Raw genomic sequence first — 26,923 nt, 5'->3', positions numbered from 1 at the left:
GAAGAAATGTTTTCTTTTAACACCTCGAAGATTCTGTTTGGGCTGGAGGTTTTCCAGGCTGTTAAGGTTATTTTTCATGACTGGACTTCAATAAAAAAAGATACCTTTCTCCTGTACTGTGGAAAAGAGTGAGCTGCATTTTAGTGAAGAGGTATGATGTTGCTGCTCCCTGGAAAGCATAATGTAGCACTGAGCTTTTCTGAGCCATGAGTTTCATGTCTGTCATTACTTGAGGAAAGAGAGCTCTTTATTTTCATTCTGAAGTATGTGCTGCATTTTGATCTCCAAGTTGCTGACTAGCTTGGCAGACAATTGTAGTATTTGTAAGGGACATTCCTGATAATCATACTTTCTGCTACCTCTTTGTTGAGGAGAATAAAAGAGTGTCAAACTCCAAAACACATGCTTTTGAAACGGGCCATTAAATTCTTCTCAGATACGTGTGTTGCTTGCAGCCAGCTACTGTATGGTCTGACTGCACCCTGTACATGTAAGTCCCTCAGTGCTAAATCTTGTGTGGGAGTCAGCAGCTGCTCCTTGTAGAGATCCAGCAAGGGATTGCCTTCACACTCTGCAGCTTGGTTTCACTCTTGCTGGCATCTGCAGATGCTGCAAAGTTTTTTTCCCCTGTTGCATCGCACTGGAAGTGCTGGCACATCCCCCCAGTTGGCCTCCACACACAGCAGTTCCAGCACTGGGACTGACCAACCTTATAGAGCCTGACTGGGGCGGAGTCCCCTTGAACACCCTGCAAGGGTCCCTTACAGCCTCAGCTGCCTGGCAGTCATTCAGAGCACAGTTCTTTTGCTTCCCTTGCCCTCCGCCATGTTGATTGCTGCTTTCTGTAATGCTGAAGTACGCACATGCTGCAATAGCTTGTGGTGCCTTAGAAAGGTCAGTTCTCAAACCAGGGCTGCATGTCTTCCAGAAGCTTTCTATGCCACAGAAACCAAGGGTTTAGGAGGGGGTTACTTACTAGTAACAAAGAGAAAAGAGAACTGGTGAACCATGGTGGAACAAATGCCTGTTTTCTCCAGTTACAGTAAAACTAGCAACCCCCATCTCCAGTGCCATAAAGCAACTTGTTTTGTCTTGTCTCAACTGCCAAGACCCCTATTTTCATATGGCTACCCCACAGGAAATGTACTTTACACAGGGTGAAGGTGACAGACACTTTAAAGCTCACTTGTCTTAATACGTATTTTTACTATCTCTTTATTCCATAAATACATCTGCACTGGGTAACCAATCTAACCTGACAGCAGAGCTGATTGCCATTGGCTTTTCAGCGACCTCTGCTAGAACCGGGACTGATACTTAGGTCTAGATCTAGGCAGTTCTGATGGAGAATTAGGTTTGTAAGTGTGGAAATTGCCACCCTTTATGACTGGCTGGAACACTGACTTCCTGTCAGTCACAGTAAAATATGGATGAGGGTGACTATGACAACCCCAGTGCTTCCCATGCTGGCCGCCTAAATAACAGAGGTGCAATTCATAAAACTAACTTACAGTCATGGCACAAAACTAACTTAATGTGACAATAATTCACAGCTAGTACCACAGTAATTCAATGATGCTCTCTGCATCTTCAGGAGAGGAAACCATGTGTTTCTCAGATTGTACCAAACCTCATAAATTAAGATTGTTTTCAAGGTTATTTAAGGCTACTGTCTTCTAATAAAAGCAAGATCCATAGTGCTTACAATTTTGCAATCCCACTATGGTTTAGGTAACTTCAAAACCAGAGAAATTTAATCACGTAAAAGGAAAAATGACTAATCTGCTCCGGAGTACAATGTTGCTCCTTTTGGCATTTAAATAAAACAATTACATTTTCTGTTGTCAAATCTCCACTCGTGACAGGTTTTGGCATTTTTAAGTCTAAAATTGCCACAGAGGATGGCTGAGTACCACTGATTTCAGAAAGACAGAGCGAGACTGGAATAAACTCACTAGTTAGAAGCTTCTCATTGAAATTCAGTCAAATTCAGCTGTGTTTTCCCTAACGTTTCTATTTTTGTCATTAAAAAGAGTGTTAAAAACCTCTCTGAGTCAGTGCAGTACCTGCTTCTCAGAGCAATGGATCAAGCTGCCTGGAAATTCAGTGAAAACATGCTGTCCTAATACCTACCTGCATTTCTCATTAATTTACCACTGTATTTTAGCTAATGTTTCTGATTTCTCTTTCTACACTGGTGTCTCATCTAATGGGTCACAAGCCACCAAAAGGGGTGACACAGGAACACTTGGTCCTTTGTTCCCCACCCACTTACCTACCAGGCTTAATGATTCTCTGACAACCTTTCAAAAGATGGAAAGAAATGACATACCTGCTATCACTATTACCATTGACTATCTCTAAAGGGAAAAGAACACATTTGTCCCTCCCCAGAGACGCTTCTAACGGGACTGGCATGAGAAGGCTCAGAAGGGGAAGATCATGAAAGGGTGGCTGGTCGCTCCTTTCATAATGGTTATGGAAAATGGGTTTGGTAAGAATGTAATACCTGCTGCTTACCCAGCATGTGACTTCCACTGATTTTAGAAAGAAACGGTAGAAAAACACTGTGAAACCAGAAGAAAAAAAAAAATCGTTTTGGTTGAACTTTGTAGGCTAAACTTCCCTTGGGCATGGAGGTTTTTGGACATGCTTGAAAATCCTCTGCTCTGGACTGTCTACTGTATTTTTATGCCCCTTTCCCTTGGATGACTTTCAATAGGAAACTTGTATTTAAGACACCTACTTGGTGTCTTAACTACATAGGATCAGTTTTGTCTTGCTTGACTACCACTGCATTGCTCTTCTTTATTACTTATTACCCTCCTACATACTGTCACTTGAAAAAAGCTTTAAAAGATGAGTAAGATATTAGAAAAAATCAGGGTTTTTTATCCCTTTCTTCTCAATTGACAGAGGGTCATATTTTCAAAGGTATTTACATTTAGCCATGTTAAAGCTCAAATAGATGCCTACTAAATGCTCAGACGGTTTTTTGTCCAGCTGCCTCAGAAATAGCTGAGAAATAAATTTAAACCCAACAGTACCTCCCTGCTTACTGCAGCTACCATAGTGCATTCCAATTCATTTAATTCACCTGAATCCCACGGAATCAGGCAGCCTGCAACTGTTGTTTCTGTGAGCAGTGCTTTCAGTCCTTGCATTCCCAGTAAGAGATCTTTGTTAAAAAGCACCTGCTTGCTGTCCTTAGCAGCGGCTGGGTGTTCTGTAGCTAAGAAAGAAATTATGGAATGTGAAAATATGTCCCCAAAAAATGCTTTTTAAAAAATGTATTGGAAACTTTCTGGTTTTTTGTTACAACTACTTTACCTTCCAGAACACAGTTAAGGAACTTAATGCTTTGGCAGAAAAGTGAGCAGAAGACACTGTCATTCTTTGCCCTCCTTTCTCCAGTCAGTTGCTCTTCCCTTGTAAGTGCATCACTGTGACTTACATCACAGTTCATCTCAGCTGGGAGGCTGGAAGGATCACTATTATTTATTCCTATCAGGTTCATGGATGTTTTATCTATCCACTCTGTGTGCATGCCTCACGCTTCCACTGCTCAGCAGAAACACTCATCCAACATCCAATTAACACAGCAGACCTTTTGCTGGTCTTGTGCCTAGGACTGGATTTCACATTCACATACTTCATCTGACAGATTTGGGACTGCAAACTTTTAGACTGGGTAAGACAAGTTAAACATGTACCACCATTGCCATGTGCCGTTTCTCAATCTGTGGAAAACTTCGAGCAGCCCTAAATACATGAAAAACTGAGAAAACAATACCAATGTGCCAATCCCATTTTCTTGTTAAGTCTAACAATTCTGTCTTTGAGCAGCCCTAAATACATTAAAAACTGAGAAAACAATGCCAATGTGCCAATAAGTCTAACAATTCTGTCTCTCCTGTGGCAAAGCAGGGACTGGGTGCTACAGTTAAGCCCTACAAGCTGTGATCACCTATACAATTAAACACTATTTCACCTACAATTATTAGTGGTGCTTAGGCACACATTGCAGTAAGCTGGCTAAAAAAGGCTAATGTTGAATCTCTGTGGCAGTTAGGTGGGATTTAGACTCAGATGTTTGTCTCAAAATCTCAACATCCAGTTCACTGAATTCTAAAGAAAGTGCATGGCTGGAATCTCAAGGGACATAAAGCTCACACAGGCCTTCTGCCAAAGAGCTGCTTCTGTTGAAAAACAAGTCTGAGCAGGAATAACTTTCCAGAAGAAGGCAAGTAAAGATTCTTCTAGACACTCCTCTTCCTCTCTTAAAAAGCTTCTCTTTAGGTGCTTTGACCATCCTGGGGTCACAGAATGATGTGGATCCACAAATAGCAGCTTCAGATAAGATGTGACTTTTCTGAATCTATTGAGTTCCACCACCTTTGCCCGAGAAAAAGTGCACAAGCCTCTGGTCTGTAGTTACATCAGGGCCCATGGATTAAAATCCATGAATTTAGATGAGATTATTTATTTTAAAGGATCTTTAAATTAACTTGTAAATTAACTTTGGTGGCTTTACCTGAAATGGATTAGGAAACAAATAGACAATTCTTTCAGTGAGCTGAATTATAGAGGCGGCAGCATCTTAAAGGGAGCCCTGATCAGTGCTAGAGAGGAATAAAATCCACATAGGAAAGGACAGGTTCCCAAAGCTGAAAACATGTGATGCTAGAAGTAAAATCAGGAAGAAAAATATTGAACATGTTAGACTGCTCCTAGGTAAAGTCTTAGTCTTCTGTGTATGTGTATGACACCACAAATAATGAAAACTATTTTAGATGAGCCCACACACACACGTAAAATCTTGTCAGAAGTATTACTGGTAGTTTTTCATCTTTCCACTTGATTTTCCTTTCTTCTTTCAGGGAACATCAGAGTGAATGCTAATGTCAGTGCTTAGCAGTCTGTAAAGTATGTTGCTATAAATAAGAAACCAACTCCATGTCCTGGGAATTGCAAACTTCCCCTTTACTCTCTGCTCTCAGCTTAAACATATTCACTGCTAAAATAGTTCTGAAACTGTAAACCTGAATATCTATTTTCTCTTAATTTCCCACATAGCTAGTAGTTCCACATTTTGTGTTCTCTTTGTTTCAAAAGAGTCATTGACCAAGCTTAATTGTTATTTCTTTGTCTTCATTCTTCAAATTGTTGAGCCAAATTATGTATAGATTTGTGAGATGTGCAATAATACGGGTTGGAAAGAACCTCGGTGGGTCAGCAGGACTGAGTACTGGAAGGATGCCACTGTGCCAGACACTGTTTGGATTGTGTCATTGACCAAGTCAGACTGTGTGATTAAACCCTTTGAGTGCACTTATCCAAGAAAATTGTCTAGAAGAATCTCCTAAAAAGCATTCCTTCCTGAAAAGAAATCACTTGGTTTCAGAGTATTTAGTGTATTTCCAAAACTGAACATTTTTGGATTTTGTTTTTTATTCCAGCACTGTCCACTACGGAACTGATAGGGAATACTTGGGTCAGAATAGCTACTGAGGTCAATTGCTCTGTGTAAAGAAGTGCTCAGATTTACTTTCCCAATTTCACTGTAGGTGCAAAGTACATTTTGAAACAGGTTCTCACAATGGTTTGACAACACTTGCTTAGAAAGTTCACTCTCACCCATGAACAATAAAACATGCTCCTTGTATGAAAACTACATTTGCTTCTGCTCCTTGCTGCACAGGCACTGGGGCTGCAGGCTTGTACCCGAGGCTGGCTGGGGGTGACAAGACAGCCTTGGGGAGGTTATTTTAAAAGCCTACCTTTGCTGAGTATTTTTTCAGTCTTCTCAAAATGTTGATAAATAATTGAACGTGCACTTGCCTACATCATAAGGGTACAGGATGGGAGGAGGCATATCCCCACTTTACTTAAATCCATAATGAAGTCACATCTTTGATAGCAGATGTGTATTTTATCAGTTTAGTAAAGAAGCAGATGAGGTAAGCATTTCAATAGAGTAGCTTTGTTCAAGAAGAACAGAACATGTTTTTCAACCTTAGAAGGACATTTTATATGATACTCTTTATAAAGCTGATTTTACAGAGCTTTCATACCCGATAGTTCCACCTAGAAGATGGAACTATGTTGAACACCTACACTCATCAGAAGCAAGTACAGGCAATGTACACACATTGGAAGAAAAGCAGCATAAACACTCTTCAAGCAATGTACAAGTATTTCCTAACCTGAAAATACATAGTGGTCAGTTCCTCCAAAAACTAATGACAAAAGAGAGCAAAGCACTGTTCCACTTCTGACCTATAGAACAGGCAAGTCCCTTAAGGAGCAAAAGAGCTATAACCTTCACAAAAAATGCTGCATATTTTGCCATTGCATAGATTATGCAGGAGATGGAGCAGAAACTTGCAGCAGGGGTATTATGGAAGGGCAAGGAGAGACCATGTCAAGGGAAATAAGGCAGACCATGAATGCAAGATCTGTTGAATGTATTTAATGTAGTTTTGTTCTCTTTGGGGCTGTCACTTCCCTGATGCCTCAAAAAGAGAAAAAACTGTGGCAGGTACAGCTCACTGGAATAAGATCCTAGAGACAGAGAATACTCCGGTTTCCTTTGCATCACACTGTGTTGGTGTATTGTGTATGATACTAAATTCTTAATCAGATGCATCCTTGCAATGTTGGCAAGGTAGCTCATAAAAGAAAATACAAATAAAACCAGATCATTGTTCTTAAGTTTAAAAAAGAAAAGTAAATGGGGATATTTTTTTCTGCCACTCCAGACTTTGCGTTCTGTGCACTTATTGTGGGGTTAGCCAAGGATAGAAATCAGGACTCTCCCTTTGAGTATCATCTTTCTCAGGACTACGTCATGTACCCTTTTCCCACATCAGGAGATGAGTGCATAAATTAGCTGCATGTTTCTCTTTTTGGGAGCTTTGCAGAGGAGAAAGGTTTGGGATATGTCATTTGCATGTTTGCTATTGCCTCTAGAAAAAAGTTCCTATAGTATTTCCAGAAACTATTATTGGATTCTTTCCCTTTTACGATGAGAACCATCAGTAGGAGTAGATCTTTCTGTAGCTGAACATAAGGGGCAGTTTGTCAAGACAGAACAGAGAAATATTACAGAGGAAGATAAGCATCCCCTGTAAATGTTCCAGCATATACATCAGTTAATTGCACTGAAGGAATATGTCTTGGTTCTCTGATTATTACTGATAATAAAAATAATAAAAAGAATGCTTTCAATATCAGATCCTGAGCAGGTGTAAACTGAGGTAATTCATTGCAATTGATAAACTATGTCATTTATTCCAGCAGAAAGATGTGTCTTGTGTGCAGGTCTGTTTTATTTCAGGATATACATTGTTGGTATTGTAAACTTAAATAAAGGGCTTTGGATTAAGATAATCTTTCATTATAACTCTGAAAGCCCTTACAGAGAAATAAATCCTAATAAAGAAAAGCCTTCCAGTATTATGTTTAAGAAGAGATTCTGTACAAGTTTGTAGAAGTTGCAAACAAACCAGGGAAAAGTAAAATGAGAGCAAACTGGAAAGTGCAGAAACCAGTACAGCTCATAAATGGTGTTGTGTCATTATTTTCTGAATATCGTTCATATAATGGAAGTAAAAAGCAACAATTTAATTAAAAAGGTGAAGCAATTTACCTTGCATAACTGTGTCTTCCTTTCATAGTATGCAATCATAGGTTTTGATGCTTGGTAATAGCTTTCGATTCCTTCCTTGATGGTTTCAGCATTATCAGAGTGCTGACTGCTCTGATTTCTCATCAGAAGGCGACTGCTCATGGTTTCTGCCGAACAGTCCAAGCAGAACACAAGTTTTGGTTCCCCAACCTAGAGACAAAGGAAAACAATAAGTATCCAAACCACAGGCCTAGTAAAACTGATTTTGTTTGCATAATTTTAAAAAGAAATGCTACCAAGAGAGTCATCAAAAACTTTATTAGCAAATGACTTTCATATTTGCCAATGCAGAAATTACGCTTATTAAACAAACACTTCTTACAGCAGCAGCACTTAGCCACCGCAGCATTCAGGATCAAGGCTGTGCTTCATTGAGCTCTACACAGACAAAGAGACAGCTGATGTGAAAAATTCTGGCTATCTGGGACCAAAGATCATCAGGTAGCTCACGATGTGCAACTGTTTGACAAAAGCTTGATGCAACCAACATTGTACTCATGGAATGCTTGACACCATTATTTTTCTAGCCTTTGCTTTTTTCAACCTGTGAAAAGCAGATTTTCATTCAGGGAGCGGTAAACTGTAGCTTAGAATTTCAACAGGCAATAGAAGGAAATGTCCAAATTCAGGGGTGCCTACTTGAAACGGAAATGAGTAGCAAGAGACAGGCTCAGCGACACCATCAAACGCTCATTACGGAATATATTCACAGGAATAGATCTTGTGAATTACATGATGTCACATACTTTTATGTCAATATTTGCAGTGTAATTCTACATCATTACTACCCATAGCATAAACTGCGGACTAATTTCCAAATTTTATGAGAAGCCCACTATTTAGTGCATTTTGGCCAGTGCTAAACCATCTGGGAAGGAGAGTCTGCCCTTATTTATAAAGAATATAAAGATGGAATTATTTATTTTTACTCCCAGGCCTTGGTAAAGCTAGTAAATAATTGTCTCTCTCTGCATCTGACTGTAGATATTGCAGTACCTTATAGGTAAAAAAGAACTGGCAAAAAAGACCAAACTGTTCCTTACAATATTTTAGGAGCGACACAAGAGTTCTAAATGCAAATCCCCATCGTTCCCCCAAGTTGCTGAAAAATACACATGTATTTAGCATGAATCTTGCAATACACTGTCATGCACCCTGCTCAGAACAGCTCCTTCTGATACAAGGTCTTGTCTGAGCAACAACTATTGGACTGATTCTAAAGGGATAAACTCCACTATATCAAGTACAATAAAGATGTTACAGGATCAGAGAAAAGTAATGTGATATTTTTATCTTTCAGTTGTATGTTAAATCCTTCAATGATGTTGAAGATTTAGATCAAGAAGTTAAAAAAAAGTTGTGGGCTTAATCAATGAGTTAAACAAATGTCCTTTTGGTATAATTGGAATAGGATGCTAAGAACTCTTTTTCCTGTCAGCTCCACATGAGGAATTTCATGGTCTGTTCTCCAATACAACAGAGTAAATGAGGAATGATTCCTTTTATCAGTTGCAGTCATAGTATCACCTTACAAGGATGATACAAGGAAGGAGTCAACTGACTGGTAGGATCAGATACTACTATCTTGTTTGATAAATAGGGGTTAATTTGCTTTTGAAAAACCTGTACATTTCTCTTAAAACTTTAAATGTTGCTGTTCCCTGGAATTCAAATGCTACAGAAAAGTCATTCAGAATTGCAAAAAGTAAAAGTAATGCCCCTATCAGAAATTACAGCCATTTTTACTACTTGTTTTTGTTTGTTTGTTTGTTTTTATTACTGTTTTCAGTAATGGCACAATTTAGCTTAAATAATATAAGCTGTGGGGACATCTGCAGGAAGCCAAACAAGTTTACTGTATTGGGTCTTTATTATTATTGGGTATGTTCCAGCTGGAACTTTTAATTTAGTAATGTTTTCTACTTCTCACCTAGCAGAAAGTCTGAGGAGAGGAGAGAGAATTATGGCTAGGTAGAAGTACAATTGTGTCATAAGAAGGAATTGGGCAAAACCGGCTGGAGGATAAGCTGTTTATACATAGCTAATTCTATTTAGGGCTCTCAAGCTTTTAAATATAAGCACTATCCCCAACGTCTTCTTAAACAGAATAGCTCTTTTGTTAACAACTATAATGCTTTTTACCCAAAATGTAGATAAGCAGCATTATTCAATTGCATGTTGCCATCACTAATTAATAAAGCCGGATGTCCACCTCTTTTCATTGAATTATAATGTAGGAAGAATGCCCATTGCCCTTCAGAAAGACCTGCAGAGCATTATCTCAATAATGACTAATTAAAAAGAACTTTGCAGACTTACTGAGCAGATTACAGCCAGACAAGTTCACCCTATGAAAACTGAAGTTGTCACAGGGACACAACAGGGATGATTTAGCACACTCAAAATTACCACTTGGGGTCCTTGTATTTTACTCCGAATCATAGGATCATAGAATCATTTTGGTTGGAAAAGAACTTTAAGACCATCAGTTCCTACTACTAATCTCAAACTGCCAAGCCGATCACTAAACCATCTCTCTCAACATCTAATCTACATGGCTTTTAAACATATCCAAGGATGAGGACTCCACCACCTCCTTGGGCAACCTGTCAAAGGAAGCTCAGGACTACAGGATCTTTTGTGGCTACTGTGGCTATGGGAACTGAAAGAGGCTCTGTTTTTGCACTGGATGCATCAGGTCTTGTTTTCTTGGCAGTACCTCAGCCTAGGACACTCCAATGTCTAAGTCCTACTTTATAACATAGATCAGTGTTCACATAACATAACAAATATGGCACTGCTGAAATTTTCCTCCTTCTACACAAAATGAAAGAAATCTACAATGTCTTTTTGAAAGTCTGTTGCATTTTAGTAAGAGAATTGCTAGATCAACATTCCTATGAATGGCTTCTGTAGCAAATCCTATTGCCCATTATTTTGTCCAGCTTCTGATGCCTAAATCTTGCTGGGTTTTTGTGGTAATCGACTAAATAAAGCAGATAAATAAATAAACTAAATAAGGCAGTTCAGGAAGAAAATATGATTTTTTTAAACTTTCAAACTAGTACAGGACATTTGTGCAGTGCAAAATCATACAATATACACTTAACTATTTCCTCTAGTTAACCATTTCTTTTGCACTAAACCCTGGCAAATTCATTTGCAGGGCTTACATAGAGCATTTGCTGCAAACTGAGAAATGTACAGCTGAGACTTCTCAGTAGGTCTTAGCACACACTGAGGAAATGGATAACTTTGAACTGCCACGCAGTCACTTGCAAACTGCTCTTTTTTATGGCTATGCCACCTGTTATTCATCACAAAAATGAAGTCTGTGTTTTGCCATTTCAAAGTGGCAGCGAGCTTTAACAGAGCCAGCTCATTGGTAAGAGATATTAACTGTGAAGATACGTGCTTTCATGAAGCTACAACAAATAGTGCTTGATGAGAGCTTCAAGAGAAGTGTAACAGCCATCCACTGGAATTAGAAGACTGAGCCTAAAACTGTTGCTTTCCACTAAATGTGAATTGTTCCTGGTTTATGTTAAATTTGGGTAAAATCCGCCTTTACTTCTTCTGGTATCACGTGGTGTGTGTAGATGAGGGCAAAAGCTGGAGTTGCTGTATCGATGGAGTGCCAAAGTTTGAGTGGTCAGCAACACAGCACTGTTGGGTTGGCTCTTTACACATCCCTGTTGCTAAAGATGGAGAGCCGTGCAGCACCAGAAGCACAGTCATGTCTTAACAGGAGTTATAGCAGCATTATGATTTGATGGTCACCTTGCTCTCAAACTCTTCTGCTTCTTTCAGTTCCCGGGGAAAACCATCAATCAGGAATCCTTTTGTGTCCCCTGACTTGGAAACCATGGCTTCCTTCAGTAGCTCTAGGATGATACCCTGCATTGGAAAGGAAGAGAGTCATTCGGTTAACTAAGAAGATTGATACTTTTGTTTGCTACACTGACTCTAGTCCTACTCCCTTGAGAACTGCCTTGTTTTGCTAAAAGCAGGTTCAGTGAACACAGGAGTTTTTCTGGCCTTGCAAACATAAGCGCCTCGTACTTTTTCTTCTCTCAGGACTAGCTATGAGACACAAATTCAGTGTTTCAACCCATCCAAGATTTCCCAGAGTGTCCTCTAAATAGTTGGAAATATTTCATAGTTTCAAAGTTCATGTTACTACGTGTGAAACTTTGGAGTATTGCTGCAGCATTTTTCAATGATTGCATTTTGCTGTATCTTTGATGTAATTATATTATATGGAGAGTGGTGAGAGACCCTGTCTGACTAAACACACTGAAGATCAAAGCAATCAAAATGAAGCTTCGACACACCTTTTAGTTTCCCCTGTGCAGCATTTCCCAGTATTTTTCATTAACAAACACATCGTATTACCCAGCTGCACTCGCTGAAGACTCACCAAGAGTTGGGGCAGAGGACCTGCCACGTTAAAGTCTACTGAGAACAACACACTTTGTATTCGTAGTCTGCATTAAACTGCAGTCCAGCTACTCTGGGATGTCAGCCAGCTCTGCGGGGAACTGCTGCAGGTATTGTAAATTAGAATAGCTGCCAGGAGAACCAGCTCTGAATCTGAAATGTGAAACTATAAAATGGATATAAAGTTTCTGCTTCCGGTACTTATTCTTCCATTTTGCAATGCATAGCATTTCATTTGCCTCACTGTATTAGGTGACTAATTCATTGCCTACATGACTCTGAAATGTAAAGAAATACTGGCATAGAAACAGGAAAACAGTGCCACAGATCTCATAATGAGGAAACTTCTCCCTCAAGTTGCAGAGTAATTTTATTTCAATGGGAATCAGCACCTCTAGCCTCTTATTTCCACTCTTCTGGACAATCTACCTACCACTGGTTTTTTTTTTAAACTGTTAAGACCCCAAATAAAATCATTGCTTACACCAGGCACAGGTTCATCACATTCCATGATGTCTTTGATCAATTTACTTCTCTCTGATAATGATGATAACTCATTTTGGAGAAGGTCATCAGTGGACAGGTGAGTAAATCCGTATTTATTGGATAGCTGCTCACATTGGCTACCTTTGCCAGAGCCAGGCCCACCTGTGTGAGGGAAAAATACCTAGAATTAGAAAACAATAAGTGTATGCCTTTGCTCAAACTAAAGCAACTAAAAAAAAAAAAGGAAATTGATACAACTGCCTGTTTTTCTTTTTCTCCCCCAGCCATTGTGTACAACAGAACAAGTCGTCTTGTATTTCCTGTATCTCTTCTGATACACTACACTGTTAACTCAAGAATGCCTACTGAAGTTGAAGGAGTCACAACAGTGTAAAATCTTTCAGAAATGAATCTGTTCCTAAAAAAGCACTACCATGTAAAGGAAAAACATGGAACACCCAGTGGGGAAGTAACTCGGTAAATGTTCAGCTTGATAGCTGCAAAAAATAGTAGCAAACTTATGTCCACTGTGACAGAAATATTTGGCCTCCCTTTATGAATCAGAAAAGTATAGGCAAAGAGATGGTGAAACCTGCCTCTGTTATGTGGAATGCATACATCAGTGTAGCTAAATCCTTTTGCACTGTGTGAACGTAAAATTTCACTGTGCTGCATTTCTCTTTGAGCTGGAAAGCTCTCACATGCTGGTATGACTGCTGTTAACTGAGACACAGATACTGAAGCTGCTCAATGTAGACAAAGGCTGGGTCATGCTGCTCTCTGCAGCTGTGGTACTGGTTTGTTCTTCATGAACACTGCAGGGAAGGGTAAGAATAAAGCACTTAGCAACAAAGAGGACATATCATCTTGTCACCACCTGCTCTTATACATCTACAGCTGAGCTCATCTAGAAAACTGCCTAAAAACGAGGCCCAGGGTCTACCAGTTAGAGGGGTAAAGGGCAGTTTTAGTGTGCTCAGGTGATTCTCCCACAGGCCCCTGTGGGCTGGCCCCAGGCTTGCCACAGCTGCAAGCTGGGTACTCACATCTCCCAGACCTGTGGGGAGATAGAGAGAGCAGAAGGGGAAGGTCAATGTCTGAGGTGAATGCTACAGATGCCCTCCTGTCAGAAATGGCCCTTCAGACCATTTAGCAGCAGACCTGTTGCCAAAGCTCTGACTCTCTTGGATGCTTCTCTGGCAAATGCCCTTTTTCTGAGGCCATATAAAGGGCTCTGGACACCTCCTTGCTCTGTAGGTGCTGGTACTGCTCTGCTCCACCTCCTCAATGGAAGTGTCTGCTTCCCCTTCCTCACCCTGTGAAATGCCAAATGCCTCCTGCTTCTGTGACTTCCAAGAGCTGCTGGTGGAGCTGAGGTGAGCGTCTGTGAGGGCTGAGCAGGGTTGGGGAGGGCTGAGTGGACATCTTGGTGCTGGGGTGGGGAATGCCAAGAAATCAAACTTCAGTTGTGACAATATCAGCATTTGGGGAGATAAAGGAGTGTAGCACCATTTTTACAACCTTTGATAGATTTATTCAGATCTGCTGCAGTAGGAGGTAATTATACCCTTGCAGGGAGGCAATGCTCAAAAATCAAAAGAAGAGGCAAGATAAAAAAACCACACCTCTTCTCAATAAAGATTTTTAAGCATGTGATGTGACTTCAAATATAACTATGCTGCTCTACTATGTGGATTTAAGATGGTAGAAAATATGTGATTTTCCTTTTTGTTTATCTTTCCATGAACAAATATAGGAATAAAATGTTCACAATTGAGTAGATTTGGCATCACCTGACTTGAACTTTCTTCTAACTTTTGCATTCAATTTAAGAATTGCTTTGAGCATATAATTTTCAGAGAAATACAATACTGTGGCTGAGAATAAAAATGGAATCATAAGGCAGTAGCATCAAAGGAATGGTTTTGTCTACTGTGACCTGGGGTCTTCAGCATCACAAAGACAATTATCAGCCCATGGTGTGAGAATTACACTTGTGTTACAATTTTAGCTAGCAATGTCTTTGCCACAGTCTCATTTTCTTGCCAATGTGAGTTGCATGTTGTTTTTCTGTTGCTTTAATAAGAAGAACATTATCCTTTTGTAAAAACACTGATTGAAAGAAAACAAGGAATAAATATGAGTGGCTACAGAGAAATAGAGGGAGAGAAATTATAGGCAAATTATCTGTAATGATACTATTAAATATCTGTAGTGGCAATTACTTTTATTTCTGGTTTGTTTTGGGTTTTTATTAGGTTAGTAAGTTTGTGTGTGCATGTGCTTGTTTATGCATTCTGTCTCCTGGCCTTGAATATACTAGAAGTGCAATATTTTTACCCTATTTACTTGGTGTGTATTTTGTTTATATACACAGAAAAAAAATAGCTGTAAAGATTTTATTCTGTTCCTTATATAACTGTTTCTCTTTTGAATGTAGAGCCAAAACATAAATTTCATAATGTTTCTTCATAAATAATGTAGATCTCTTTCTAGCAGTAACAAGACAATGACAGTTTTTCATTGTTTAGCAGGTAAATAACCAGAAAAGTTGATGTGTTTCTATAATAACTTTATCTGTTAGTGTTTCAAAAGAGAACACTTTTAGAATGACACAATATGCAGGGCATACACTATGAAAATGAGTTTGCCTCCAAAACATTAATTAAAACTGACTATGTTTATTTTTTTATAGAATTAGTCCAACAAAGCTGAGATTAAAATGTTGAGCTCCTTAAAGATGAAATGATATAGTTAATTATGTGCTGCAAATGGTAATCTATATGGCCACTGCTACTTAGTAAAATCTGATAAGCAGCCAAGAATCCTACGGCTTGACAAATGTACAAGACTCTACAAAGCCCTGTGCTTTCTTGTCAATGGATAAGACTGCAGTTCTTGCTTGGCCTGATCTGAAAACAAGTTAAATACCCCCAGGAAATTCATCGAGGGTCAAACACGTGCTCAGCACTTACACTAGTATTAACTTGCGTGTCTGAAGTTCAAGTATTAATTAGTATCTTGTCTCTCTCTGAAGGTCAGTATTTAAAGTGACTGAAAAAGAGCTATTTAGGTGGGAAAGAATGTGAAAGTGCCTTTGCTTACTGGTTAGATACTCCCTTTGTGCTCAGGGTATGTATTTACAGGACTACTATCTAAGCAGGTTAAACAGTAAATTAACCCTGCAGCTATGAGGTTTGCTATCAGTTTGTAATGGTGCAAAAATTGTATTTCATTCTTTTAGAGAGTCTGTCTTTATAAAATAGAAGCATTTCTCTAAAGAGGAAGAAAAATTGAATAATTGATTTGACAAATATTTATCAGGAACAACAGCTGCCTATAAAATATAGCAAAAGCTAGCACAAAGATATTTTCAGTTAAGAAGGCTTCATTGCAACTTGTTCTGCAGAAAAAACTTGAGGCATTGAAAAAAGTAGTGTAGTTTTACCAATTGCTCAATTGTTAGGAAGAAGAAAATGTGTCCCCACTTTTGTTATGAAGGCGTGAGATTCTTTCTGAACGCTGTCATTTTTTTTCTGTACACTGTCATCTTTTACTCTGCCTACATATATTTGGAAAAAACAATCGTGTTAACCAGTGACAGACTGATTCATGGTAACTTGCTACTCAGATTAATCACGTTGTCTGTGCTAAAGCCCAGAAAATGGCCAGAGGAATTACGGGTGTGCTTTGACCTGTAGGAGAATGTAGAACTACCTGCAGTTCTTCAGTGTTGTCATGCTTTTGTATTATTGCTGTTAAGTGCAGTACAGCTTGTTTCAAAGCTCATTTATTAACTGAGTAAAAGGAAAAAGTTGCAGATATAAGAAACTAAGCATGTTGTATCAGTCAGTGAGATTATTCTTGGAAACTGAATCCTTTGTGTGTCCCTTCGTGCTTTCTGATACAAACAGCAATCAAGTATCTGGAACCAAGGCACAGAAATGAAATGCAGTTCTGCATAGTGCTTTCCTGTATAAAGGCTGGATTAAAAGGTCTATGCACTCCCTTAGTGCAGTTTTCCCCTTCCCTTATATCCATTTAGCTGCCTGTGAAACTGTGTAAGGGGATCTTCTGGCAAATAACTTTCTGGCAGCACTGCTGACTTAGGTGGTTACCTTTCCCCATCTAATTATTGACCACAGAAATGCTTCACAGAGAGCACTTCAAGGGGACAAAGAGTGGTCTCAGTGGGTAGGAAGAAATGACAACTGCACAAGCAGCACTTTAGAATGCTTAACTACAGCCTGCCTTAGGTAAGTGGAAGATCTTGGCTTCTAGTTCTACTAGAGCATTTTACACCCTCATGCCCTCATCGTCTCCAGACAGTGAAAGAGTGCAAGCCTAGGCATGTGATTTAAACATCCTGGTCTGACAGGACCCAACATCACCAACAGATGAATTAATGATGCTGGAGGCAGCTGGGACTGCCACTGGGAGTGAGTAGGGACAGGAAGAAACAATATGAGCAGTTCATGAACCAGCTTTGCTGACAGAAATATTAGTAAAACAGAAGTGTCATACAAACAGACTGGGATGTCTATATTTTAAACTTGCCAAATTGTATGAGTTTATCATATACCAAAATACCATGAACATTTACATAAAATGCCAGCAGCAGGATTTACAACAGTCCCACCATTTATTTTAAAATGCTTTGATTTCTAGACCTTAGCTTCGTAATTAGTATTATCCCTGTGTCATGGAAGAGCATTGCACAATGGAGGTTCAGAAGTCAGAATTGAAATCAATACAACCCCAGCCAAGCTATCCTTATATCCAAGCTTTGGTTTTGGAGGACTCTATCAGTTCAGCAATTCTATCAATGCTAGTTGGATTGTTTATACAAGTAAAAATAAGCCTTAGCTTCAGAATATGACATTTTAAGGCTTTCCAATAGCACCTCATCTGTTCAAGTGTAATTTTAGTCTGAGTAAAACCTGAGGAATGATGCTGTTATTTAAAAACAACAACAAAAATCCCTCAACTTTCTCTTTCCTTTTCAGAAAAATGATTTTACCTCATCTGGTAAAACCTTCTACTCAAAGCAGGGCTATATTCCAAGTCCCTCCGGGTCTGATATACCTTGGATAAAGAAAGAATTCGGTGGGGTTGTGATTGGTTTTTTTTTTTCAGTTCTGTTTTTGGTATGCATGAGAAATTAGTGTCTGCAGCTTATGTTTTACCTGAAAATGTAGATGATCATATCTTCAGTGTCAGTTGAAAAGCTGGTCTTAGCTTAGGATTAAACCATTATCAGCTTTAGTTTATCGACAAGAATTCCACAGAGGAAACTGGTTACACTAAGTTTTAAAAACAACATTTGAGAGTAACCAGGGAGTTTATCTCTGATTCAAAGTGCAGAAAGACTCCTGGAAACTTTCTGCTTCAGTTTCAGCCTCAACCAAAGCCAAATGTGGCAATGTTTTGTGAAACTCTTGTAGAGGATAGGGAGGGATAACACTCCCAGTAACTTTGTTATGTATTGACAATGTTCTGGATATCACAGAGTGTAACACTAGTTAAGAATGATAATATCATACATGGTTCATTGTAGTAAAGATTTTACATTTCTTGTTGCTCTGATGAGAAATGGTGTGGGATTTTTTTGTGTGTGATGGAGTGGGGTCTTTGGTTTGGGTTTTGTTTACTTTTCTTTCTCTGACTGGCAATAATTATATCAGTATTGAATATCAGAGCATTCTCCAATTTTCTTTTTCTTTTGAAATTTATTTTAGAGGCCAAATTAAATTTGATTTTGCCTCTTGTTATCCTGCTGTTATCTCCCACATATTTGAGTTGCTGGTCAAATAATTGCACTTTTTTTTCCCCTTTCCCTTTTTGGACAATTTTCGAGGGAAATTAGTGGGGGAGGGAACTGTCTGCATTTTTTCCCTTTGTCTCATAAACAGTATCTCATCAGTTATGGCAGATGGTGTATTTATCTCAATTAATTTGTAAATTAATTTAAATGCACATCTTTATTTCTCTAGTTTTAAAATGTCTTTATATGCCTCTACTATTTCCTGACGAATGCATCTATGTAATGAATAAACCTTCCTAATGACACCTGAGTCCGAGACAGCTTTTCCCATTCAGTTATCTATAGTAGTACGTTCCAATCCATCTTCTCTGCTTTCTTTCTAGTCAAAGTATCACGGGCTGAACATTTTTAGTGCTGTCCAATCCAATGGAGACTGTGAGACACTGAGAATTTGTGATGTTTCCTCCCCTAGCCCTCTTTTATTCTGCTCCTGTGAGGCTCCTTCAAAGTTTTCTCTTGTCCTTGAAGAAGCCACATTGATCAGACTTCAGCTGTTGACTGACATATAAGACAACTGTTCTGCCTAGGCAATGAGTATGCATTTGGCTAATGTGTATAATAATAAACATGAAGGGCATGTGAGCCAACAAGTGATGTGGGCAATCTCGTGTTGGTCACCAAAACAAACAAGCAAAAGTCCAGTAAAAATGTATTGTCGCTCTTCATACCAGGCTTCAAGAAGGTTTTTCAGGAGTGGAAGGATGTGGGATAGGGATGAGAGTATTTTGCAAAAAAGTATAAATCATTCCACATAATTTTTTTAAAAGTGACCCATGTTTGTACTTAGTCACACTTTTTGTTATAAAATTTTCAAAATGGAAAACTTCAGATTTTTGATTAAGCAGAATTTCCCTCTGTTCTTATGAAAGCATTTACAAGAAAGTCTGAGATGGATTTAACAGCAGAAATAAATAGGGAAAAGGTATGTTCTCAGTTTTAAGCTGGAAAATGGCTAGTAGATGGCCTATAAAACTTTACAAGTGAAAATTAAAAGCCATTCTGAAAAATAAAAAGCAGTCCAGAGATGAATGAAAACCACACCTTACCATGGATAATTTCAGAAGTAAAACTCTTTGTGTGTCCTCACCTTTTTGAAAAAAAAATCTGTGCTTCCACAAACCCAAACATAATTTTTCCAATAGATATGTGATGCAGAGAGAATGAAAATTTGTCACTGTAGCAAACAGCAGGAAGATGTACTCCAGTAAGCATGGGATTAGTTTGCTTAAAGATGGAAAATTAAGTGTTACACATCTTTCCCTTAAGAGAAGTCTCCAATGAACTTTTCGGTAACCTAATTTTACATTTTCCAAACGCCTAGCATCCACCATAGGTCTGCCATAAATTGAGTCTACTTATATTTGGTATACCATAGGGTGAGGCAAAGCTGCAGCACACATACATGCTATCTTTTCACAGAGTCCTTTAGATTGGAAGGAACCTCTTACGATAATCTGGTCCAACAGCTCTGTTACACCTGGGTTAGCTAGAGCAGGTTTTTCAGGACTGTGTCCAGATGGATTTTGAACATCTCTAGTGATGAAGACTCTACAGTCTATATGGGCTTCCAGTGTTTGACCACCCTCACAGTAAAAAAGTATCTTCTTGCTTTCAGATGGAATTTCATGTGTTTTAAGTTGTCCTCATTTTCTCTTGTCCCATCACTGGGCACTGCTGGGAAGATCCTAGCTCTCCCATCTTCATTCCCTCCCATCAGGTATTTAAATACATTGATAACATCCTCCAGAGTCACCTTTTCTCCAGGCTGAGGAGTCACAGCTATCTGAGCCTCTCTTCATATGAAAGACACTCCTGTCCTTCAAACATTTTTTTGGTCTTGCAGCAGACTTGCTCCAGTGCATCATTACCCTTCTTATACCGGAGAGCCCAGAATGGACAGTGTTCCAGATGCAGCATTGCCACTGCTGAATAGGGAGGAAGGATCACCTCCCTCTACCTGCTCGTATTGGAATGTTTTCTGATGCCTTCTGAATTAAACTTCCTTATAGTTATAACTAATTTCAGAAGTTTGTTGGTTTTTTTTTTTTTAATTTCCCTTAGGAAGAATAATGCACAAAGTGATGTGACTTTTATGTAAGACTACTCATGTTTAGACATCTATCCTTAGATCCTTGGAAACATGTTGTTCCTGCTCTATATTGTAAAGCAGTTCTGAAAAGCTCTGCCTGATACAAAAGCAATTACTCTTTCTAAGTAATTAGTAACAAGCTTTAAGCTGAAACTTGGTTATAATTTGTTGTAAAAGGCTGTTCAAAGTTTATGCTAGTTACATTTATATACTACTTGGCATTAACATGGTGTTTTTCCCTTTGTGGACTTCCAGATAGCAAATACAAAGTAAGCCTTGACCCTGTAAAACCTCGGTGCATGCTAAGCATCATGCATAGTGCCCATTGACTCTGCTTCAGCATGTTGAGCACATCCAGAATTGAAACCTGTATTTACAAAAGTTGTTTCACTAATGAAGAGGTCTTTTTTTTTTTTCTTCCACCTCAGCCTCAACATTCATAACTATAAATTCAATGTAGTAACATTTTAACTAATGCTGGTGAGGCAACTTTGCTGTGAGAGATCACACAGCACTACTGTAAGTGAATAAGGATTCAGGTCATTTTGAATATCTTCACATTTAAACACACCTCCTGCTCTGAGGCTTACACAAGTCTTGTGAGCACAGTCAGAGTCAGGTTAACAACATGATATTAAGTCCTAACTCCCTTTCGGATGACTAAACCATCACTGCAGTGTTAAGCAAACTGTCCTGCTAAACTTTAAAAGAAAACATCATCAAACTAAATAGCTTGGAGATTTTCAAATGTAGCAGTTAAATTAGGAATCCTACTTACCAACAACAAAAATTATGTTTGATTTCCTCAGATCTTCTGAAAAGTCTAAAATGAAAATTAAAATTATTTAGTCTAAAATAAAGATTAAAATTAAAGAGCTACTACTTTTGATTTGAGCTACTTTCCATGCTGAATTGTGTAACACTCATGCAAGGTGATCTGATTTCATTAGATTTACTTTCTGCTATAATGATCTGCAGTGCAAAAGGACCATTATCCATATACCTATTTATCCTCCAAGAAAAATATTTTAATTGCAAATTACACCTCGCACATACACATCAGCCTCTTAAAAAGGAGAAGGGGGAAAAAAGAAGAAAGCAGATGCATCTTGAGGTAATAAAGTGCCTCCTGAGCCATTGCACTTTTCTCTGAATATGTTACTACACTATAATCGCTAGAAAAGTTAGTCCATATCCTGTCCATATCTTATATTTGGGGCACTACATCTGAGATGTAGTCTTAACTTCCCCCGAGCCTCAAATTCAATCAAATAATAATAATCTTAACTAAAATCCAGGCATTACTGTAATTCTTAGCACCAAAGCTACTGTATGTAGTACAGCTTTGCCTTTTACTGAAATGTTTTTTACAAAAGCATTTCCTTCTAGTCTAAGTCCCAGTCATTAGCTTGATTATACCACTACAGAAGGTGACCTTGCACGATCTGAGCCCTCTTTGACTTAATCATTTACATGATACATTAATTTAGCACATAGAGTTTTGGGGTTTATTATGTGGCATGTACATCTAATTACACAATATCACTAGCCATAAAAGGTTTTGAATAATCCTTTCATACCACTTAGACTCTTAGCAGCTGATGCTTTGCAACAAGCTTTTCATAACTGCCAATTTCTGAAAACACCTGTGAGATCTGATGCTGATTAACAGTAATATTTTCTAACAATTTTGAATCCACCGGTCTAAAGAGTGTAGAAATGTCTTTTACAAGCTGTAATTTGCATTCAAAGAGAATTCACATTATAAAATCCTTTGAGAAATAACTTTTACCATATAAATAACTTGAATTCACTTTACCTTCTAAGTAACTATTTAAATACAAGGAGAAATCAAAGGTTTCAAAATTAAATGTCAAATGACACTGAAAGAAACTCACCTCCTGTGCTCTCATAACCAGAAAAACTTGACTGATCCTCCTCCTGTTGATTAAGCAATTGACACATTTAAATGGATTTTCTGCATAGTTTGCATTTTTTGTATCTGCTCATTTCTGTATCTTACTATCTTCTTCATATTCTAACCACTCGGTTGTAATATGTTAACAATGTCACAGAAATGCTGATTGGTAGAATGTGAGCACAGAGAACCCAAGATAATTAGATCATTAATTTGCCTGTACTGCTTGTGCAAGGAACAGTGTTTTCAATGTCCAAGTGCACAGTTCTAGCATGATTTATAAGGAACCAGTGTACATGCTGAATTACTTCTGAAGTAAATATGGTATGATAAGCTGTTAGCATTGGAAAGGCAGCATTGAAGTAAGTTCTAGAAGAGCTACAATACAAAGACAAAACTAGTCTTTGGTCTAAAACCACTTGAATGTGTTTACCTTCAGAATGCAATTCAGGCTACAAGTCATTCCATAAGCTGCTGAATTCAAAGAGGCATTACACCAGGGAAAGGGGAAAACTTAGCACATTGGGGTTTTTTCCTGATACTTGGCCACTTAGAGTTATGATGTCAGACATGGGATAGTACAACCAATGAAGAATTAAAATACTGGCCAGCAAAATTCTCACAGTGGGAATTCTTTGTTGTTCTTATAAATCAGAATTATATACATGCTGGACACAGTCTAGGTTATATAGTGTCATCAGCGCTTTAATCTAGTCTATAAAATATCAATGACAGCATTGACATTAATGTGCTTGTATTATATCATCAGTGCATAATATCAGAACACATGATGATCATAGTCCTCTCATAATGGCATAGGGTTCTGAAGGTGTAGTTCTTTACATCCTGCTTCAGGATGCTGTCAGATATAGCTACTGTTAGAAAGTTGTACAGCTGCATGAATAATGAAGTGAAACAAGCAGCGTGGTGAATAGAATGGGTAAATTGCTGGCCACTGTGACTTGCAGGGCTCTGGCACTACCCTTGCAGGTTTCTCCTTGTCTTCCCATTATCATTGAAACAGAAGTGCTCTTCATTAGGCTGAAGTATCACTACACTGGCTACATAGAACACTTTCAGTTTTTGCTTCATGGTAATTCTCAGCTTATTGCACCACAGCAGAACAGCCATCTTAAAAAAAAATGAGGGGACAATATTTAAAAAGCAACTGGATTTACAGCAGGAGAGTATTTCAGGAAAAAAAATGAAATAAGAGATCAATCTCTTTCCTACAATTCAAGTGGCAGTGTTAGCCCTAAATGCCTTTTCTTTGATCTAATAATACAATAAAATATTTGATCCTGCAAAGGATGTATTACATGTAAAAAGCCTGGATTTAGATTCACCTTTTTATCATACCTTTGAAGGTTTACGATCAAAATCGTTTTAGGCACGAAGTTTAAAGTTTCTTTAAAAATCAAGATCAGGATTGAAAGTTTACAATCAAATGAAAGAGGTATTCTGCTCTTTGCTCTCCCTTGTACCTTTCACTGAGCAAAAACACTGGCTGGCTGGCTGGGTCCAAAGAGCAGTAATGAATGGAGTCAAATCCAGTTGGGGGCCAGTCACAAGTGGTGTTCGCCAGGGCTAACTGTTAGAGATAGTTCTGTTTAATGTCATTATCAATGATCTGGACAAGAGGATTGAGTGTACCCTCAATAAATTTGCAAATGACACCAAGTGATGCAGGAGTGTTGATCTGCTTGAGGGCAGGAAGGCTCTTCAGAGGGATCTGGACAGTCATCAGTTATATGAGGTTCAGCAAGACTTGGTGCTGGATCTTGGGTCACAACAACCCTACAGGCTTGGGGAAAAGCTATCTGGCAGAATAGGACCTGGAGGTGTTGGTCTACAGCCAGCTGAATATGAGCCAGCAGTGTGCCCAGGTGCTCAAGAAGGCCATTGGTATCCTGGCTTGTATCAGAAATGCTGTGGCCAGTAGGGAAGAGATTGTCCTTTTGTGCTCGGTGCTGGTGGAGCCACATCTCAAATACTGTGTTTAGTTTTGGGCCTTTCACTATAAGAAGGACATTGAGGTGCTGGAGCATGTCCAAAGAAAGGCAACAAAGCTGGTGAAGGGTCTGGGGCACAAGTCTTATGTGGAGCAGCTGAGGGAATTGGGCTTCTTTAACCTGGAGAAAAGGTGGCTAGGGGGAGATTTTATCACTCTCTATGACTACCTGAAAGAAGGTTGTAGGGAAGTGTGGATCAATCCCTTTTCCCAAGTAACAAATGACAGGACAAGAGGAAACAGCCTCAGGTTGCACCAGGGGAGGTTTAAATTGGATATTAGGAAAAACTTCTTCTGCAAAAGGGTTGCAAAGTGTTGGAGTCACCATCCCTGGAGGTGCTTAAAGAGATGTAGATGTGATGCTGGGGGATATGGTTTAGTGGTGGGCTTAAGTGTTAGGTTAATGGTTGGACACGATGTTGTTAAAGGTCTTTTCCAACCTAAATGACTCTTTGGTTCTATAGTTGCAGAAGAAAACTACCTCCATAACCCTGGTAGGCTGCTCAGAGCACCGTGTGATACTAAAGGTCAATTTAAGTCAGAAATAGCTGTAATTTTTTAGAGATGAAATATGGAAAAAAACTAGAGATAGAACTGAAGCTTTTATTTGACCAACCATATCTGCTTTAATAGAAGACCAGGTTAACTAACCAACAAGCTATGTTCACATATGGAACAAGTGCTATGAAAAGCAAATTCTAATTAAATTAGAATGAAAATGAATTCTAACTGCAACTCAAAATTGGGTAAACACTAAGTGTGACAGTGCCATTGATCTGAACCCAGAACATCAAAATAATGAATTCTGTTTATATCTGTAACTGCTCACTTTTCAGGTGAAGAAATATTGCTTTCAAAAGAACTACTATTTTTTCCCCTCTTTTTTTATTTTAAAGGGCATCTGTTTTGTAATTCTTTAAGACAACTCAGTACACAGCTTGATATGAGTGGGACCACCAGCCTTGCTGAACTTCCATGATAAAATAAGCTTTCCCATATTTCAGAGAATCAAGTTATTCCACAATTTATTTGATTTTTTTCAGATAGAATTGAACAGCACCCAGCTGGAGTGGAAAGATTTCCTGAAAGGCTGGTCTCTAGGGAAGCTGTAAGAAAAGTCAGGAGGAACAAATTAGAACAGTTGGGCTACAATTAATTTGGCTTTTACAAGGTATATTCCTACACCTAGAACCAATTCACTTCAACCCTTTCCTCCCAATCTCCTCAAAAGTACAACTAGGTTTTGTGCTGTTCTGGGTGAAGAGTTAGATTTGCAGTTTGGTTTGCAGACACTCATAGACAGCGGCAGAGACTGGCATCCTGATTAATGTCAGTTCCCTCATGTTTACTTTTGACAATATCTATTTCTGACTGTGTCTCTAGCAAGTAGATCTCTAAACTGTGAACGGCTTAACCTATGTAGTCTCAAAAGCAGTGTTCTGCCTATTTATCAAGGTCTTTGGAAAATAACTGTTGTATTTAGCAAATGATCTCATAAGGAAAACTCTCACCAATTACTAGACTACTAATAGTATTTTATGCCACATTGCCATCAGGAATACAGTGATTTAGCAGTAGAATTGTCTCTATATTCTCTGCATAGCTGCTTCCATTTAGTTGAGAATGAGTTGAAGAAGATTTCAATCATATATGTAATGAGCTCTGAAGAAAAGTGGATAGCTTGTAATGCCTTTAGAGCCAGGTTACATCTACAAATATTATTTGGAAACTTACAAATTAGCGAGGCATAGCTGACCATGTAACTGTTTAAACAATATCAACGTTCAAATGATAGCTAGATAGAGTTTTCTACCTCTAAATAATCTCTTAGCTGCCATTTGCCTTTACAGTTGGAAAAAGCAGGCGTCTGACTGTATTCTCATTTCTTGTCATTTAGCTCATTATTAGTAAATATCTGACTATAGTAGCAGGTACTTCATAGGCTAATGAGTTTAAGTTACTGCCTGTCATTGCTAGGTTCTGAAGTAATTTCCTTAATTAGAAAAACCCTGTCAGTCTCACAGCAAATAATATGGATATGATGTAGAAGTCTCTAGATCTTTGAGTTTTGTTACTAATGAATTAAGGCTCTTAAGTCAAACCACTTCAAAGAAAAAAAAGGGGTTAATTTCACTTTATCTAGTGATGGGACACTTTATTCATTCAGATTTGGTGACAACTGTTGTGAATGTTTGCTACCTCACAAAATGAGAAAGCTTTTCTGTTACCTGTTAATAACCTCTTCTCACATCCTTGGGGTTTTTTTTTTGTAATGTGGAAAAGAAAAAAAAGTTCTATCTTTTCACCTTGTTGGTTGAATGCTTCTTGAAATTAGTGGTGAGAAGTGTCTGATACATTTTATTCAGATTTCTAATGTACACAACAAGATTTCCTCCTAGGAATTTACTGGAGAAGATAAATAATCACGGATTAAGGAGAAAAGAGGCAGTAGAGTGAGATTGAAT

General features: G+C 38.5%; 1 protein-coding gene across 1 annotated transcript in view; it reads right to left on the bottom strand.

The window, feature by feature from the left end:
- AK5 (adenylate kinase 5) overlaps nucleotides 1-26,923 on the bottom strand; it is an 86,564-nt gene that overhangs the window by 1,993 nt on the left and 57,648 nt on the right. Inside the window, exons 9-13 of the mRNA XM_062003410.1 lie at nucleotides 22,428-22,470; nucleotides 21,308-21,352; nucleotides 12,615-12,778; nucleotides 11,471-11,587; nucleotides 7,652-7,840 (exon numbers count right to left, since the gene is read on the bottom strand). Of these exons, the coding sequence (XP_061859394.1) occupies nucleotides 7,652-7,840; nucleotides 11,471-11,587; nucleotides 12,615-12,778; nucleotides 21,308-21,352; nucleotides 22,428-22,470 (558 nt within the window). The remainder of the gene's footprint in view (nucleotides 1-7,651; nucleotides 7,841-11,470; nucleotides 11,588-12,614; nucleotides 12,779-21,307; nucleotides 21,353-22,427; nucleotides 22,471-26,923) is intronic.

This window comes from Colius striatus, chromosome 10 (assembly GCF_028858725.1).
Source record: "Colius striatus isolate bColStr4 chromosome 10, bColStr4.1.hap1, whole genome shotgun sequence".
NCBI classification, from domain to species: Eukaryota; Metazoa; Chordata; class Aves; order Coliiformes; family Coliidae; genus Colius; species Colius striatus.
This window is presented reverse-complemented; position numbering and strand designations above follow the sequence as displayed.